General features: G+C 37.3%; 1 protein-coding gene across 1 annotated transcript in view; it reads right to left on the bottom strand.

Annotated features, from left to right (window-relative positions):
* Nucleotides 1-2,263: 2,263 nt before the first annotated feature.
* LOC118742691 (putative epidermal cell surface receptor) overlaps nt 2,264-19,787 on the bottom strand; it is a 39,829-nt gene continuing 22,305 nt past the window's right edge. Inside the window, exons 4-9 of the mRNA XM_036474992.1 lie at nt 16,380-17,009; nt 15,947-16,195; nt 8,298-9,440; nt 6,744-7,769; nt 3,340-3,570; nt 2,264-3,276 (exon numbers count right to left, since the gene is read on the bottom strand). Of these exons, the coding sequence (XP_036330885.1) occupies nt 3,269-3,276; nt 3,340-3,570; nt 6,744-7,769; nt 8,298-9,440; nt 15,947-16,195; nt 16,380-17,009 (3,287 nt within the window). The 3' untranslated portion in view covers nt 2,264-3,268. The remainder of the gene's footprint in view (nt 3,277-3,339; nt 3,571-6,743; nt 7,770-8,297; nt 9,441-15,946; nt 16,196-16,379; nt 17,010-19,787) is intronic.

Genomic DNA, 19,787 nt, shown 5'->3' with positions numbered 1-19,787 from the left:
TTTTTAGATTTCCTATTAACATTCCAATTCCTTTAATCAATTAATTACCGAGAAACAAGTCAATGGTTGGCCTATGTGAAATGGGACATAATTATCTTGTTTGATTCGTCAATATTATTGATGACAAAATGCAACCCTGCAGAAGTTATCCGTTGGTTGACAGTTTCCGCTTTCTTTGTCGTCGAAATTAGTTGATTTCCGTAAAAAGTGTGAAGTGCCTTTTTTTTACATAAATCTCGCTATATTTATAATTTTGTTCAAATTCTAATTGAGTGGAAAGAGTTTACTGATGAAATATATATGTAAATAATAACGTTTGCGAATACAAAGTGTTCTTGTAGTGTTTATAGTGTGCGTGAAAAATCTAGCGGAAAATACTATTTTCCCACCAGTAAAGATGTTGTGAAAAAGTGACTACATTTGTGAAAATATGGAATACATGATTAGATATTAAATACATAGCTGCTTAGAAAGGTAACGCAATAAGTCCTTAATAAATAAAGTTAAAAAAAAATTACTTACTAAGCTTTAATTAAAAAAAGTAATGATGAGATTTACCGTGGAGGTGCTTAGATACATTGTGCATACAATTTGATTATTCAATTGGCTTTGCCGGGTTCTTAAATTTTGGTAGGAGTGCGATTGTTATTTCAATAAAAGTGTTGAGTTAAAGTACTTCGTTTAAGAGAAGAAGGGGGGTTCAATGAATAGGTTGCGCTTCTTTTTTTTCGGACATGGACAGTGTTCAAACGGTGGTCTGCTGGGCTTTTACAAAGCATATACCCATAAAGCAATAAATTCACCTAATATAAATCATTTTAATTTCTTGCAAATACAAAGAAGGGAGGAGAAAGACGCATTCAAATTCTGGCGAAGACTTCTTGGAAAAACTTGTAAATTTTGAGAAAAAATTTTCGGAGCGAGCACTTTCAAGATTTATGTATGTAAGAGAACAAAATCTTCATCACGCAATAAAATTACATTTTTTAGCTTCAATGAAGCTCTTTGTACCCAGCCGGACTTTAATAACCTCTTATTAAGGTTATACCTTTTAGGTGTGAAAGTCTTCCCACAGAGATTGTGGTGTGTTATTGATATGCAATGTGCTCAGTTTGTTAATTGTAGTTTTTGAAAAAGTCAAAAGATTAATCTAACCATGAAGTAAGTGGCTTGCTTACTTTTAGATTTATTAAAGTTTAAACACATCAAAGGTTTGGTTTCTTATTTTTTAAGTGTTTTATGACATATACCGCCAAAAGACACTTCTGAATATCAGTAAAGGCGCTGTAGCTGATCAGATCCCTAATATTTTTCTTAGAAACTGCGCACATCTTCAGCGTCATCTCATTTGCCTAGTTCCTCCACTTACTTTTGTGTTTTTTGTCCTTTTCGATTTATAAAAAGTGTATATATATTTATTTTTATTATTATTTATAAGTATATTTTATCGTCTTTATTTATTTTATAAAGTATACATATGTATATCGCATATTACATGATTCATATTATATATCAGCTTAAATTAAAATCTTAAACTTTGCTCTCCACTAACGATTGGCAACCATTTTACTTTACTTATTCAAAGGTTTCGCTCAATTTCTTTGCTTACAACTGTACAAACATACAATCACTTATGTATGTATTTGGATATGAGTATTCAAATGTAGTTTTTGTTTTTTTTTTTTGCGAAAGCACTATTACATTTCATTTCACTTAAAGGTTTTGTTCAAAAAACATATTTTTTTTAATTTTCTTAAATTGTTAATAAATTTTTGGGATTGTCACTGGCTATTGCAACTGGTGTTTTGTTTGGGCGGCTCACTCAATGTTGGGTTAGGATACAAACTAGCTATACATGTGTGTTTGTATTTATATGCTTTTGCTCATTTATATATATAGATAAATACATGGACTGTGTTCTCTTTTTAATTTGTATTTATATTATACTTATATACATAAGTAATTCCGATAATAACTACATACATATGTATGCATGTATGGAGTAAAGCTAAAATTTACAACGCCATTACGGGATTTGTGCGTGCAGGGGAAGAAATTTTATGAAAATTAATTTTTTTTAAATAACTTTCGTAGTAGCTGCAAGTAAATTAAAAAGTAAAAATTGCAAAGAACATTATATAATTTCTAAACTAATTTAATGGGTTAAAAATATTGCAATCAAATACCAAATGTGTAGTTGAAAAAATTAAAACATTATTTTTTTTTCTTGTTGTAATTTGGGAAACGACAAAAATAAATAAAATCAATTTCGGAACATTAAAAACAGTTTACTGAAATAGTGTACAATTATAAAATTGTAGTGAAAAATTGTTGCTACTTCTTATTAACATTATTTGGTAAAGTTGTTGATGCTGACGGTTATTTTTGTAATTACAAAAAAAAAATTAAAATGTTTTCAACAAGTTAAATTCCAATAAAAATTTATACAAACGTGTCTCTGTAGCTAAAAGATTTAAAAAATTAAGCTTTTGCTAACTTTTGGCGGTAAATTACAGCTATGCATGTGCAAATATTTAGTCCATGTTTTAATTCATTTTACGCCAAAAACGTTCTGATTTGTAAGTCTCTATTATTTACTATCTATTTACAAGCGAATTGCCCTTGAATCATGATTAAAAGCAAGAAAAACGTGAAAGCAAAAAAAATCTTACATTTATTAAAAAATTATACATACATTTGACACCTAAATCTAGGAAAAAATAAACTGAGTTTAATTTTTCTTTAAAGTAACTACTTAAAATTTTCTTTTGCAATGGCTTTTATCGAAAATATGTTTTATTTTTTTTTTATTTCTTCTAATATCTATGCACAGTACTACAACCGTTAAGTACTTCATATACATACTTCTTACAAAATTACAACATCTATTTAGTCAAGTGCATGCCAAAACAGAAAAAAGTTCTTCTCAATATTCTATATTGTTGGCACTGTTTACATTCGAATATCCATAGAAACACAAAAAAGTAGCTTGTTTCACATAAGGGTTAATCAATTCATTGACGACAAAATATGAAGAAGGCAAAATATGGATTCAGTGCAACTGAATGCAAAAATATTTACAATAGTAGCGTATATAATTAAAAACATAAAATAAAATTAAAACTTTTTAAAGCAAAAAAAAAAAAATTAACTGGAAAAAATAAGAGAGCGTTCCTAATTTCTAATGCAACTAGGATTCGTTTGTTTAGGCTTCCAGGCCTGTTGAGGCGTTGCATCCCGTCACGCACGCCTCGGCAGCTTAGAAATGCTACAGATCTGTAAAATAGAAATGTTTTAAATTTTTATTTCAATAAAAAAGTAAATTTTTACACTACTCACTCATTGTCTCCTGTTGTATTTCCACCTTGTACGAGGGATTGTCATAGGCGGCATCATTTTTGCGTGGTGGCGTTATCGACGCCGTTTGATGTACACGTCTTCTGGTTAGAATGAGTAACAGCACAACTGTGGACATGACTGCCAAAGCAGCAACTACCGAAACAACCACAAGTGGACCATAGTAATCACCAATTGGTTGATCACCACCAGCACTGGCTGTGAGTAGTTTTCCTAAATTGATGAGAAACAAAGTTAATGGCTTAAAAATACAAAAAGTCAGACGATGCGAGCCTACAAAATCTAGGTATCTAGTTAAAAATTTTGACATTTCGGGAACAAAAGTAAAATACGGTCCTGATACAAGAAGATTAACAGAGCTAACACAGAATCTATCCTAGTCCGATTTTTCATGCAATCAACGAAAACGCTATCGTTGAATTCGAATAGCTACGCGTTCGCAGCAATTCGGATTCAGTGATCGCACTCTCGTAGATTTCACGAAAAATTGGACTACGGTGGATTCTGTGACAGCCACCATAAGCTCCAAGTATGTAGGCTCACGCGGCTCGGTAGCATCAAGCTTTCAATTAAATACCACACAAGGTATATGGGAGTAGTTTCGGATAGTGAGGAATGCAGGCCATTAACGCCCTGGTGCTTGGGGTCACCTGTCGGGATGCATGGCTACACAGAAATATAGACCAATATTATTCTATGGCACTTTGGTGTGGTGGAATGCCGAAAAAAGTCCTCATGCCCGGGTATTTTCGAGATCGTCTATCTAGAGTCCAACATGCTTATAATAGGGGAAGGTCTGTGGAGCCTGCCTTGCATACAATTGCGAAGTGGATGGAGGAAACATTCGCTCATAATGATGCTACAAAAGAGATATTCTTCGACACCGAGTGTGCTTTAACTACGTTCTGATCAGGGTTGCCACTGACGAAAAAAAATATTTACCATCCACTTGAAAAAAATCTACCAAATCTGGGGAATATCTACAAATAACTTTTTTAAAATTATTTTAATAAAAACTATAGTTTTGTTATTTTTTATTTATTTTAATTAAAACTGTAGATTTGTTTTAATTTTTTTTTAGTTATTTCAATAAGAAAACTCTTTTTAAGAACTTTTTATTTAACTAGTTATACGGTATTTGAGTCATATTATTGGCATATTCTCAGTTTCCTTCAACCAAAAGCGGAAGTTATGAAGCTAAAGGCAACAGTGAAACTTCTTTATTTAAAAAACTTCAACTCGAGTTGTTATAGACAAATACATTGACTCAAAAAAGTGATTTTATTTTAATATTCGCACTATTTTTCGAGTAAAATTTTTTTATTGCTTTAACTAAATCCAAAAAAATCGAGGATTCAAACTATATACAACATAAATCCAAAAATTTTCGTCTAAATTTCGATTTTTTTACTCTGAATTTTTAGAACCATTTAAGGTTTGGAGTTTTGAATCAAATACTATTTGAGTGTAGCCAACAATGTGCTGCTTAAAATTCCCGTTGATTTTTGTTATTTTTTTTTTCTTACATACCTGTCAAATTTTTCTTTATATTTAAATAATCATTTAAAATATTTAGGCAATCAAAAGCTCCTAAAATTAGTTTTGAATGGAGCGCGATATGTTCGCCTTATATCAATATATATTTATACGTATGTAAGTATGTAAAAAGCATGCAAAGAAATTTATAATATATTTAAAGATAAATACGAAAAATAAATCGGGAACAGAAAGTTCATCAAAAATCTACCAAAATGAGAAAAAATTTACCTTTTTACCAACCCAAATTTTTTCTACCAATTTTGGTAACAATTTACCAAAGTGGCAACCCTGGTTCTGATGGAGGCAATAGATGAATTACGAGATAAGCTCGCGGTTGAGAGCAAGTTCATAAAGCTAATCTACGACTTGTTCAGTGGCAGAACTTTCGCAGCTAATTGTGACAGCGCGTACCTGCAGCGTAAAGTGAACAGAGACATCCCGAAAAGTATAGCAGTCTAGCCTCTGTTCTGTATCGCGGCCGTAAACGATTGATAGAGGACATTCAGATAAGGTCTGTTTCTAGACACAATACACGAACCAAACTGAAGTTATTTAAGCCTAGTTAATCCTCGGTAACTCGCTCGTGGTGCACCCTACACCCCACTACTTATAAGTTTGGCTATGTTTGTTTTGCTACTTGTGTCTGAATACTCTAATAAGCCATTGACCCACTTTATCAGTTGATACAAGCTGGTTGCGTCCGCTCATTCGATTAAGAAACAATTGCTTTAAAATTGGCTTGGGGTGTATGGGACACCGCGCGAGTAACGACGTACTAAAACTAATGCGCGAATAAGGGAGAGTTAAGAAGCTAGAGCGCATACACAGGCATGCCCTCATCAGCATTTCAGACCATTTCCATTTTGGGGACTGACGCAGGATGACACTTTAAGTCAAGGAAATCATCCTTGTGGCGAGAAGGGGAACAGTGGATTTTTTCTGGGATGGACCGAAGCTGACTAGACATATCGCTCAAGGGTATGGCGTAAATAAAGGAAATAAGTTTTTACTCTAATACCTAAGAGACAGCTAGGGCATTGGGCTCGCTCTAAATTGCGGCGGAATACCCTTGTAATTAGACTTTTATAGGCACTAGGCTACAGAGGCATTATGGTGAACTACGTGGCTGCCGGACTGAAGAGAAAGAATATCCTTGAAACGAAATTACTGGGGATGGAGCGAGTAAGAGCCACACTGACCATCTGCATTCAATCTTCCACTATTTAAGGACCGCATTTCAGCTCGGCAAATATTGGGCTAAACCAAGAACAATCACAATTCCAAGGTACCTCAGACCCAGGAGGGCTCATGGGCGGTCAAAGGAGACCCTTATGCTTTAAAGCCAGAGCACGTACTTTTGGCGGGCTTCCTGACAGGGCCGAATTCACGTAGAGAGACAAAAAATACCACCTGATCCTTCTTGAACTGTACACTTTGTACTTAAAAAAACGCTGCAGAACTTTTGGTTACGCGCGTCGTTTCTTCAACGGAGCAGTGGTTGCCGTTCAAAATATGGTGGTATCACAAAGCACGACCTCTATCATGTCTACGTGTGTCCACAACTAGAGACGACCAACGCAAACTAACCTAGTTATATTAATACTATCGGTTGCTGAATTTATTTCTGTAGCTGAACATTTTAAATACAGGATAACACCTGAATACCCCTAACAATCCTACATTTTCACGAACTTCTAAATACATTAAAAATTTTGTAATTACCCAAGTCCCTGAAGAATGTATGCATCCTTTCGAAAGCATTAAAAACTTCAGAAGAAAAAAGGATTTTGCAATTATGAATATTAACTACAAAAATGTGTCCATCACATTAATTTCACTGCACTTACCAGTTTTTCCTGGCGTCGCTGGGCCACCTGGCTTCGTCATGAAGTTCACCACATTGCTCTTTTTGATATTGCCATTTGTCAGATACATTTCCAACCACAGATGATACCTAGTGCCTGGTTTCAAATCCATAATCAATGTGCCCGTAGTGCTATCACGTTTGGCCACTTTGAATACGCTCGAATCCTCCTTGCCAGCATCGCTCTGATAGATAGCACGATAAATATTCACATATTTATCTTCCGGATATGGCACACCATTCCATGACACTTCTACGCTCTGCGACTTCACCTTGGTCACATTAACCGTTACATCGAAGTTGTATACATCCACTTTCGGCGCTGTGCGCACCTTAATCATATGACCGGCCAAGAGTTCACCACCATGCCCAGCCAGCGGTATATAGAATAGACCAATTTCATAGCCAGTATCTGGCTGCAAATTCTCAATAGTGTAAGTGGTGAGCGTGCGATGTACCAGCGGTGTGGATGAGTATATTTGACCAGTCAATTCTTTGTAACGCAACTGTATGCCATCAACATATTCCAACTGTTCATCGGAGATCTTCTTCCACGTCAGCTGCAACCAAGTAGAGTTTGTTTCGCTAACATTCAATTCGGGATCTTCAATACGTTTAAAGACGTCCTTGAAGTCGGGACGATAATCAGAGATATGTGGTGGTGGTGTAATCGTACGATCAGCTGGCGTACTAACAGTCAGTATCGGACTCGACGGTTGTGCATTCAGATCACGCAATATCAGTGTAATCTTGACCTTGTACAGTGAATTGGGTTCCAAGCCGGGCAGATCGAATTCCATCTGAGAGGTGGCAATAAGATCTTCGGGTGGTGCGAAAATTTGTTGCTCCCACGTTGTGGTATCGTTGCCAGGGCCGTTCGTGTAACGCAGCTCCACGCGCCCATGTAGATTGACATAGGTTGGGGGTACTGTAAATATTATGCGAATGGTGCGCGGATCAATGGCTTCCAGATTGAGTACCTCAATGCCGCTTTGCAGATTGTTGAAGCCTAGGAAAAGCGTGAAAGAGGGCGAGAGAGAGAGAAAGATAGAAATTAAAACTTGCTGCGGGTATCATCGAGTAGGAAATGGGGTTTCTTGAGTGTTTTAAGTAATTTCCTGAGGTTTTGTGGACTTGTGTGTGTTTTGCTAAGACAAGTACTTTATCCACTAGAGACCTGATATCCAGTTCAAAGCAAATTATGTTCACTAAACTGGGTCGTATTGCATATGTTTGTGTGTTAGTTAGCAAGGCTGTTAAAAACATAGAAAAGTTAGTTTGAAGAATTGAAGTACGCATGAGACTGTTACATTGTTATTACAATTAAGTTTTTCAAGCATTGACAGGCAAATGAATGTGTTTTTATGTTAGTTAATTGAGGCTGAAAAATTAGGTAGTTCTATAAAAAACATCTGTGATGAGTTAGTGCGGCCAATTGCTTCTATATTTCGCCTATTTCCGTTTAAGGGTTAATGAAATTCTGCTTGTGTGCGTATGTATACTACTACTGCTATGGCTATGTTATGTATGAATCAACCTGTTTGACTGGAATGCGTAGAAGCTGGGGCGACAACAGCAGGCAGTATGCCATGTTCGGTAGAATGCGCGGTTAGACCCACCGCGCTCGTAGTCGCTGCAAATGTGTTTGAACTACTCGCCGATTGCTCCTGCGGCGGCGACGCCGGCTGCGGCTGATGTTGCAATAAATTACTATTGTTATTGCTATTCACATTCGCCGAATGTGCTGCATGTGGCACATGAGCAGGCTGCCCGAGACCTGGTACTACGGGGAAACCGCCATAAGCCACCGGCTGACCATCAACAATCGCTATACCGTGCGGTGGCGGTGGTGGCGGCAGACCGCTATGCACAATTGGCACATATTGTTGATGCAATGGTGATTGACCCGGCTGTAGTGGGTGTGGTAGCTGCTGTTGTGGTGGTGGCAGTCCATTGGCGCCACTCTCATTCACATGTCCATGCGGCCCATTGTAGGCACCCTGCACGGGCGTGTGCTGCAAGTGTTGTAGAATGTGTTCGATGCGCACGTGTGGAGGCAAATTTCCGGGTGTGGCTTTGAAGCCTGGTGCTGGTCCAGGTGGTCCGCCCGCTGGTAGCATGCCTGGTGGGTGCGCGGCCGGTGAACCAGCACCCAAGATGTTGAACAAATCTGATTGACTAGTTGGCGCAGGCGGCTTACCCTGTGCGATGCCGTTTGGACTAATATCGTAGGGTTCGTAAGGATTGTAGGGGTCGAAATGATCCTTTGGTGGCTGTGCGGGATTGTAGAAGCCGTATGGGCCGGGGTGGCCAGCTGGCGGCAGGTGGGGATTGTAATTAACAATGGCGCCGCCAGGTCTGCCAATCTGTATGGGTATAAAGCCCGGTGGCGCGGTGTCTTGCTCATCTTGCGGCTCGTGTACGTCGTATTTGACTTCATTCTGTTGCGGCTTCACAATGACTGGCTTCTTTACGAACTTTTCATGTTTGTCGTGTTTCTCGGGCCGCAGTTCACCAAATGCTGAGGCGCCCTTTGGCGGTTTGCCATCGAGGGTTGGGTAGAAGGCGTCGCCAGGTCGTGCGGGTTTCTCGTGCGCTTTGCCTGGGTAAATATCATTTTTATCGCTGGAGACGTGCGCTGTACTGCTGCCGGTGGTGTTCGGTTGCTCGGTGGTGGATGCTGTGCGGAATGTTGATTGATGCGTTGGATAGAGACAGGTTGTTGTTATGACGTTAAGTGACATTGGAGATTTGTTTATTTACAAGAAGACGATTTGATTTTATGCATTCGATGATGTTAATATTTTTTTTTTTATTTAGATTTAAAATTTGCATTTAGATGCGATTTTGTGTAAGTGCACAAGACAATATGAAGCACATTAAGAGTTACGAATAAAAGAAAAAAGTACAAATAATAAATTAGAATTTAGTAAATAATAATGAATGATTTGAGTTCCATAAAAATACCCGAAAAAAGCAAATGTAAATAGTCCTAAATAATCTGCGATCACAAGGACCTACATATACATATGTGACGATAGCATTATTTTTTACCAACCAAAAACGATCTGATCTAATGACGTAATCATGCTTAGGTGTTTTATTTATTAGCACATATGAAATGAAGTTTATGAAAATATTTCAAAAATGTCTCAAATCGATATTAAATCGTAAAAAAATTAGCTATGCGCTATTTATATAAGGAGAGAAAGGTTAGTCTTGAAGATATCTGCATGCAACATTTGGACTAAATTCTTGCTATTTCTTACTACCTAAAGACTAAAATATCTGGTGAAATACTTGCATTACTATGACTATTTTTTTTTAAGTAATTTATTGACATCTAACGGAAATTTTCCAAATGCGGATTCTAATTCGAACTCCTTTTCAAGTAAACGATATCGAAATTTTCTCGGCTCAATTTGGTTGTAAAAATTTAAATCTCGCAAAGCAGAAGAAGATTTTTTTCTTTCAAAGACACAGATAAGGAATAAAAAACCCCTGAGTTCACCATGGAAATTGGTAATGTATGTATGTATACTAAGGCGAAAGTCTTTCATAAGAAAATTGTCAATTCTGGCAACTATCTCGAAAGCTATTTTCTGTCTTTCGAAAGACTTAATTGAAAGATCTGCTAAGGAGGAGGCGATATTCTGTTTTCTAAAAATACAATCACATTAAAAATATTGTTTTCATAAATAAAAACATAAAAATGACAAGTAATTAAATAACAGTTCTCGAAAAATTTAATAAAATAAAAAAAATATATATGTATGAATAAATATAATTTTTTTAAATATATTTTTTTAAACAATAATATACAAAAATTAAAAGAAAATTAAATTTAAAAAATTGTATAAAAAAAAAATTAATAACAGGATATTAAAACGTAAATGATATAAACAATTTCTTTTTGAAACAATAAAATCTAAATACTAAATAAAGGCAAATTCAATAAACAAAAAAAATAAAAAAATAAAAAAAAAATTATTACTTCAATTAAAAAGAACTTTTGTTTTTAAAACAACAAAATGTGTAAATTAAAGGAAAATTTAATTAGAAAAGAAAAAACTCAAATAAAAAATATGTTTCTAAAATCTAAATTATTAAAAATATATACTGATGGTTTTAGCGACCTTTCTACTTATAATTTAGTATTTTGCAGGCTCGAGGTCAATTTAAAATTTAATTTTTTTTTTATGAAAACACAAGTTCCAAACTCCACGTCAAACAGTGCGGACGTGTAAATTAATTTGCCCAGAGGACGGTTACCGAAGCGTAACCGAAATATATCGAAAATAAACACCAAAAAAACTTGTATTTTCATAAAACATTTGTTTAAAATTGACCTCGAGCCGGCAAAATACTAAATTAAAAATATATATATATTTTGTTTTTAACAATGAAGAATAAAAATGATAAAAAAATTGAAAAATGATTTTCTAAAAATTAAATTAAATAAAAAGAATATTTTTTAAAACAGTAAAATCTAAAAACTAAAAGGTAATTAACTTACAAAAATATTAAATAAAAAGAAGAAAAAATAATAACTTTCTAAAAAAATAAATGAAATTAAAATATATACATAAAAGTTGAAAACTAATGAAATTTAAAAAAAAATTAAATAAGTTCCTGAAAATTAATTGAAATCAAAAGAACATTTTCATTTTGAAACAATAGAGCCTAGAATTTATAAAAAATTAAATTGAACAAAGGATACTCAATAAATTCTAAAAATTAAATGACATTAAAAAAAAATTCTTTTTAAAACAATAAAATCTCAAAATTAAAGGGAAATTGCATTAAAAAATAATATATATATATAAAATAAATGAATAAAATACTCGCCTAAATCTAAATCTAAATAATAAAAAATGCATATGTTTTTCTTTTTAAAACAATGAAATATAAAAAAATACAAAATACATAAAATAAGTTTCTAACATTTAAATGATATTCAAAAATGTCTAGTCTCCATAAAAAAACTAAAATCCAAAAATTGAAAGAAAATGAAATGAAATAAAAATAATAATTCCACTGCCCGAAGATTCGTACTTCAGTGCTTTGCTCACTCGGCTATTGATATACAAGTAAATCTCCATTTGGAACTGTTGAAAAAATCTTTTCACTGCCAATTTAGCAAGGGAGCTTTTATATGTAAGACTTTCGTGGCAGAATAAACAAAACTTTTCAAACAATCTTGCCTACTGTCTTTAAATTGCCTTTCACAAGACTTACAACTATCTTAGCCAGAATTGCCCTATAAATCTAAGGTTTTAGTAGATGGGAATGTCTCATGAACACGCAAAGACTTTGAAATAAACATAGACCGAGGGGAGGTTGCGGATTAACATAAAATAAGAGGCAAGTTGAGAGTACGTTTTGAAACTCTACTTTGCTTATGTTGTCGAAACAATCATAACATGGATCCACTTCATGTTATCCGGAATAGATAAAATAGATATATAGAAAAATATAGCCCATGCACCATGACACGGGTTGGCCTTCCTTGCAGTGTTACCAGAACTTTTCCAGAAAAAATACTAAACGGCGAAGAAACCAAAGCGAAGAAGAGGAAGCTAACTGCTAAGTTTAAGATAAAAACGGTGTGTGCTTTAAACGAAAGATATTTCGCAGTCGACAGATGTCAATCCCGAAGAGATCCTTAGGACTGGATAGATAGTACGATTTAATGTGTTAGGAGAAAGTTTAAAGATGTTTCCTCCCTATCATCGACTATACAGCTGTGATATTGAGGATCCTGTCTGGTATTTAGTCTGACTGGACAGCGTAACGTCAATCCACCCACCGTAATTTAGCGGTTCGGCTTTATGGGACCGAGAAGGTACTCACCATCTCAATTTTTTCGGTAAGACCGATTCGATGGTGATTTTCCTGGCCGACCCACACAATGTAATTGCCTGCAATATCGCTATGGTCTGATTGGGAAATCATAAGAGGTAATTGAAGGTGAGGTCAAGCATAACCCTATTAGCTTTGCGCGCACAGTGGGCGAACATAGGGCCCTGAGTCATATTTACTACAATTAGCTACTTTTTAATGGCAGCTACCTCTGCCTGGAAAACGCGATAGAGGTCTGGAAGCCTATATTTGGGGTTGGTGGAGAGCTCACTACACAAATAATCTGTTTACCGACCCTTCCGTTAATCTTCACTCATTCATCTTGCAGTTTACAAGTGCTTTTTCATAACGACTGCCTCTCGTCCACTCATTTGAGTGCACGAAAGCCTATGACTTTTGAAACCGGGCATATTTTTTAGAATGAAAAATGTACATTATTTCGGAGAGATTTTGCAAAATTTCGAAACAATGACAGCATTGGTATTTCTTTTGATTACATTCATGTCCTTGGTTAATATATATAGTGAAGGAAATAAATAGCTAAAAAAGCTAACTTTTTTTTTAAACCTAAAAAGAACCTAAATATAAAAAGCTAAATGTAGCCGAAAAAATCTAGGATGGCTGCACCGCTCCCTTGTGGCATTTGGCGGTTCTGAACGATTATCTATTAATGGAAATGCAAGACTGCGATCCACATTCAAGCTGAGGCTGATGATGCTTGTGCACTAGCGCCAGGCCTATAGAAAAATTCCAGGTAATTCTGATTGAGATGGATTAACGATGCACTGTGCATAATCTTGCTGTCATCCGCTGAGAAAAAAATTTGAAGGTCTCAAACTTGCGTCAAGCTGAAATTAGAATCGAGTATTGAACATTTGCGGACAGTGTCAGGCTTATGGCCTGAGTCCAGCTGTAGTAATTTTTGTTTTGGCAGCTTCATTCAAAGTGAGCATCACATATTCTGCTGTAGTATGGCGGCGAGGAGTCTTGGTCAAAACCACGATTTCTATGATAAACAAACTGCAAACGAGTGTGTATTGACATTACGGACACTATTAGTACAAAATTAGATCTAGCTGTTTGGATTGTTGCACGGCGATACTAGTTTCATGCACAGAAAGTTATTTAGAAGGTTGTCCGAACAAACCCTTCGTTTTTGGTCCCAAGTGAAGAATGGAAAGATGAAGGTACTCTATTCGGGAGCTCTACAAAAATATTATATACTGATGACTCCAACACGAAAAATGGAAATGGAGCTGATTGCCAAGCTATTCTAAGGCCCCTGGAAAAGAGGCTTTCAGACATAATCCAAGGGGCAGAATATGATGAGACGAGTACAATAGTATAGAGGGTTTTATTTGCAGTTGTATTCAGATTTATCAAAGAGTCTGGAAATTCTGCGAATGGGAAATGAATATTTTCTCCTATTATTTTTTCTTTTTTTTGTCCTCAAGTACTATGGGCCAACAAGACTAAATGCTTAGAAAATCTTTAGAGCTGAGAAGAATGTCCTGTGGCAGCACGGTAACAGGGGATGTCATCACCGACTGACTTTGTCCGGCCCTACCTGTCTTCAAAAACTAGTATTTCATATGGAGCACCAATCTGGTGACTTTCAAACTCAGTGTCCAGCTGCTGTGCACCGAGTGCAATGACATCCTACCCAAACGGAGGCAGGTGTCAGGGTTTAGGGTTCGGGAAAACCGCTGCCTACCGACTGCACCATACTAAATACCTTGAACAACTATAAACCCCGCGCACCGCAACCGAGCCGCTGTGGCTGTATTGAGACTCAGAGTTTGAAGCGCGTAGCTTCACTTACTGACGAATTGAAGTTGGAATACGAAGTAGGTTCAAGGACTATCATTGGGCAAACTGAAGCGTTTACCTAGTTACGGTAAAATGCCTAAAACACCATGCAACCGCGAGATCGCCCGTAAACATTTTTTCAGATAGATAGGCGCCAATTTAGGCCCAAGGAAAGCTTCATAAATGCTGTGCTGAACCATCGATTTCAATGAATAATAAGTGGTTTATTGATTTCCGTTGTTATGGTACCAGCACAAGTAACGTAGGACGTTGAGTTCGTTCAAAGAGGTCGTCACGACGGAAGTCATCGATCGAATCCTGAAAATAAAGGTATCTCTTGGACATGAAAAAGTAATCCGCACGATGGATGCCGCGATTGTTCACACTCGATCATAAGAGCAACCGTGTGACGACTTCAAAGGAGTGTTTGTAGCTGTAGACCAAGGAATAGCCAAACAGTGCACTTCTGCATGTGAACTGGTACCAATGACAAAGTGGGTCTGTCTGCCAGCAATGTTTTGGCTAGATCGGCTGGCTCCCTGGTAAGATATTTCGGTTGAATGAGGTGACCCTTTCTAAAACGTACGTCCATTTTGAGTACTTTGAGAAAATCTATTTTTTGGGAGGTATACAAAATTTGGAAAAAAGCTAGGCTAGAAGAGGCTTAAAAAAACAGCCGTGAGCACCAGGTAATCATAAAATTTGATGCGTGATACAGTGCCGATCTAGTCCCCAATGGGCCTTAAATAGGCTCGAAATTACCCTGAAATGGTCCTTAAAAGGCCTCGAAACTGTCAAAACGGTCAAATAAGTCGCGAACTTGTTCTAAAATTGTCTCGAACAAGTCTTTAAATGGACCATTTCGGTACCTCAATAGTCCAAAACTGAACCGGAACTAGTCCCAAAATGTTCCTAAATATGTAAGTCCTGAAAGAGTCTCGACATGTCCTTAATACTTCCAAAATAATCCGAAACGAGTCCTGAAATGTTCCTGCAATAGTCCTGAACAAATCTCGAAATGATCACGAACTACTGCCCAAATTGTACTCAAATAGTCCTGAATTAGCCCCAAAATAGTCTTGAATAGGCACCGAGATGATCCCGAACATGTCCCAAAACGATCCCGAAATGGCTCAAGACTAGTCGGGAACAAATCGCGAAATGGTCCTGACATAGTCCAGAAATTTTGAATTGGACGTTTGGACCCAGTAGACGCAATTACAGATTTTCTGCTAAGCTACACAAAAAGAGGTTAAAAATTTTCTGGGGGTTAATTTATATCCTAAAAATAAGTGGAAAAGATTTCGAGGTCCATTAGTCGACCATATTTGCTCATGCGTTCATGGATTAATCGCTGGGCATTTCATGCAAGCTACCCAAACCTAAAGCAATAAGTTCCTAAATAAATCCCAATAATTCGTAAACCGTTGTTTACCCAAGCCTCCTCCCTCACCTGCGAACCTTTTGAAAATAGCTACGTTGTTATATTACTTTAAAACTATTTCCAATATTTACCGCTTAAATCATTAATTCCATGCATTGGTGGTGGCAACGCAGTGGAAGCCTCAACACCATCACCGCCACTCAGTTTGGGCGCAAATTGCGCGCAGGCCCAGTGTTTACAGCACTCATCGTCGGGAATGGGCAGAATACGTGCCTGCGCCGGATGGCAGGGCAAATCGGGCGGCGGCAAGGCAAGCACGGGCGGACAAGCTGGCCGACATTCAACTTTACCGTTCTCACAATAGCAATGCTGCTCACAACCTGTCACACGGAAGCAACGCAATGAGGCGAACGCAGCGTGAATGAGAAATGTAAAAAAAAAAATAAGAAAAGAAAAAAGAAAATGCGGTTAGTGTTAATTGACTGTTTGAATTGATAGCATTGTTAGTGTAAATTAAATGTACAGTACGTGTGCGCTTGCGCTTGCGCTTATAACGCTACTCACCAGTAAGATTGGTCGGTATGGGTGACCAGTTGTCGAATGTGTGATCCAAGTAAGCGCAGGTGCCGTTATCCACACAACGCATCTTCTCCGGACAGCAATTCGGTGCCTTGGCTTCAAAATCAGCTGGCTCCGGTTCCCAGCGCAAGCAATGTGGATTGAGCAAATCCAAACCGAAAGTTGACGGACATTGCAGCTTGGCACAGTGTACACCTTCGAGCGTGCAAATGCATAGCTGTTCGCAGCCATCGTGAAATTGTTGACCATCGCGGTAATGTTGTCCCTTGTATTCGCAATCGAGCTGCTCGTGTCCACCGGAGAGATCGCGCGCTTCCTCGGGGCCATATTGCTCGTCGCCAATCGAGTTTTGCGCTGTAGGTGGGGATGCTGTCTGTTCGTGATCGTCGAGTGTGACATCGCACAATTCCAGTTGGCAGCATACGTCCTTGGGATCTTTCACATACACACACTTATCGAGGCGCGTGTGATTGCGCTCCCGACAACGTGGTTTGCAATTCATCACACCGCCTTCATCGCAGTGACAGATCTGTTCGCAGCCGATCTCCAAACGTTCACGGAATTTGTAAACGCTGCCGTTGTGGTGGCAGTCGGGACGAGGCGTTTGTGAGGAAGCTGCGCGCGAGGTGGTTCACAGTGTATGTACGGAAGTAAATGTTTACAATGTTGGATGTATTTTTTTTTTTTTTTAATTTCATTGGGCACAGCAAGTGGCGGGCGGTATGTGTTTAATTGGTTGATGAATTGATAGCATTTTTGTGATTTTATAATTTGTTTTTTGTTGAATGTTGTTGCAAATTAAATGAGAAAGAGAAAAAATATGCGAATAAGCAAAATGTGGCAAATAAATTATATGAGATAATGCAATTTAAACAAAAGCGTTTATATCAATGGAATGCACTTTATAACCTTTATAAGCCGCAGTAAAAATTCATGTCTATCGAATGATCTTGAAAATGTTAAAATTTGTAACCTCTCCTTTAGTTATTTTGCGAAAACAATTGGATGACTCAAGTTTTCAAATTTCCCCAAAAAAAATTTGTTCCGCTAAGCAATTGAAGTGACTTATTCCGAATTCATGAGAATTTAGCATGTATTGTATGTAAGTATTTATGTGTGAGTGCTTGAAGCATTTGTTTAATATTACCTACACTTGTGTGAGTGCAATCGCCGAAAAAGCAACGGTAAGTTCGAACTGAAAAGGTTCATTTTATATGGCACACTTTGGTATTTATTTCCGCATTTGATACGCTGATAAATGGCAGCTCTGATCAGTACTACATATATATGTAAGTACTCTTAGGTTAGGTTAGCTTAATGTGCTGGTCAGTTAAAATAACCAATTCACTTAGACCTCGTAGGTCGTATGATAACAATGTGAAACACGGGAGCTCTTATGAAATGTAGGATTGGTTTATTCCTAAAGAACTGTTTACCTAAAAAGCCTGCTCTGCTCTGAGCTAAAGCTGACAACTGCCTTCCAAATCTCTGTACCCTAATTTTACCTCTGGTTTCATGCAGTGGAAGACTTTGTATTACATTCCTTGGCTAGCTCATCGGCCCTGAAATTTCCATCAATATCTCCCGGTATCCATATGAATCTGACCTTGAAGACGGTGCTTATATCGTTTAGAACTGCCAGGCATTCCTGTGCAACCATTGATATTAGCATTACCGCATTCCTTGATTTAATGACACCTGGCCCTCTGAGAAGACATGAATCGTTTTCTTCGTTACGGCATGTTTATTAACATAAATATCCCCTCTTTTATATATGGAACTTACGCCTGATAAACATTGCAGTAGTCCGCGTAGGAATATATGCAATACTCCCTTCTCCATGATCCGGTGTTAGCCACTCTCTTCATGACGGTTTATTCGACATAAAGGGCCTACCGATGATGGGTTTAGAAATGGAGTAGTCGATTTCGTGGTTATAACTACACAGAATGTAATATATAAAAGCGTAGCGGAACCGTTGCCATTTCCATAGTCTCATACCTGTTTTCTTAGTAGATTTCCTGCAGACAAATTGGTTAGCACTTTACGCGCTTTGTTTGGGTTAGTTCTTAAAGCACTTGAGATGCTTGGAAACTCATGTATAAAAGTAATTCAACATTGGTCTTCTTAACTATTTCCTCTACTTACAAATATAAAATTTCTACGTAAACTTCCTGTCTAATATGAGTCCTAGATGGTTAACATTCCATTCCCAAGAAATCTCTATACCCTTGAAAGTTAGCGGGCGGATTGTAGGAAACGTACGTTTCCTTGTAAAGAGAATTACTTCAGTTTTATTGGGATTTATTCCGAGTCCCCTACCCTCTGTCTAGTTTCTAAGCGTGACCATATTAGAGCGCAGAATATTCATTTGGAAATGTAGATATTTGACTTTGACCCTCCCTTAGGGGTGCCTCTGCAGACCTGTCTGCTTAGTGTGGTGTTGCCTAACCTTGCGGTAATGTTTCTTCTGATGAGTGTAGCCTCAACGTTAGTGTTACGTTCAAAATTTTCTAAGGGTTGCGTTATGGCGTTTGCATTAACCCGGCTAGCGAGTGCAAGGTGGTTTCCGTAGATCTGTCTTTCGTGTAGACATGTTGTGATGGTGAGAAAAGGCTAGTTGTTATCATACTCCGTATATATTCAACCTCTAGCTTTTCTAAAGCGTTGCCCAGGAAAGACGTTAGACTAATGGGTCTGAATTTTTTGGGATAAGTATGAGAGGGTCTACCTCCCTTGGGTGTAGAGGCGGCGTTCGACTCTTTCCCGCTTACCGAAACAAAGCCATCGTTAAGACTGATTCTTATAATAACCGCAATAATCGGAGATATAAAAACCCGTGATTGCTGCAAATCTGCCGGGTGGATGTTTCGGTGATTTGTAGCGACGAAAAGTTTTAATAGCCTATTCCGCTTTCGAATTTCTTATCATTAGATTAACGATATCAGATTGCCGCGCCTCATTAGCGAATTAGCTATGCTCCACTGGATTGTTATCTGGGAAGCGTGTATCTTGGAGGAGACCTAATTATTCCTTGTTCATCGTACACACATGGACGTTCCCTTGACCCTCAAACTAGCTTAGGTTACATGACCACTTTGCAAGTATTCTTCTTAAACTGGCCGTTTCCATTAAGAAACTGGGGAAAGTGAAGTGACTTCGTGTAGCTTGGGGAACAAACGTAATGAATGGATGCTTTTGAAAATTTTAATTCATGGAAAAAATGTGCCATATTTTAGCTGTGTGCTAAGCTTGAAGTATCATGTTTTTTGAGTAGGCCTATCAGTTTTTCGAATTCACTGAATTTTCAAAGTTTTGAAATTATGTATTTAATTTTCAATTTTTACTTTTCTTGTTGTATTTTCGAATGTGTACTATTTTACACAGTTGAAA

This window comes from Rhagoletis pomonella, unplaced genomic scaffold (genome assembly GCF_013731165.1).
Source record: "Rhagoletis pomonella isolate Grant_MI unplaced genomic scaffold, Rhpom_1.0 Rhpom_scaffold_00001, whole genome shotgun sequence".
Lineage (NCBI taxonomy): Eukaryota > Metazoa > Arthropoda > Insecta > Diptera > Tephritidae > Rhagoletis > Rhagoletis pomonella.
The sequence above is the reverse complement of the archived record's forward strand: the minus strand, read 5'-3'. Positions and strand labels throughout refer to the sequence as shown.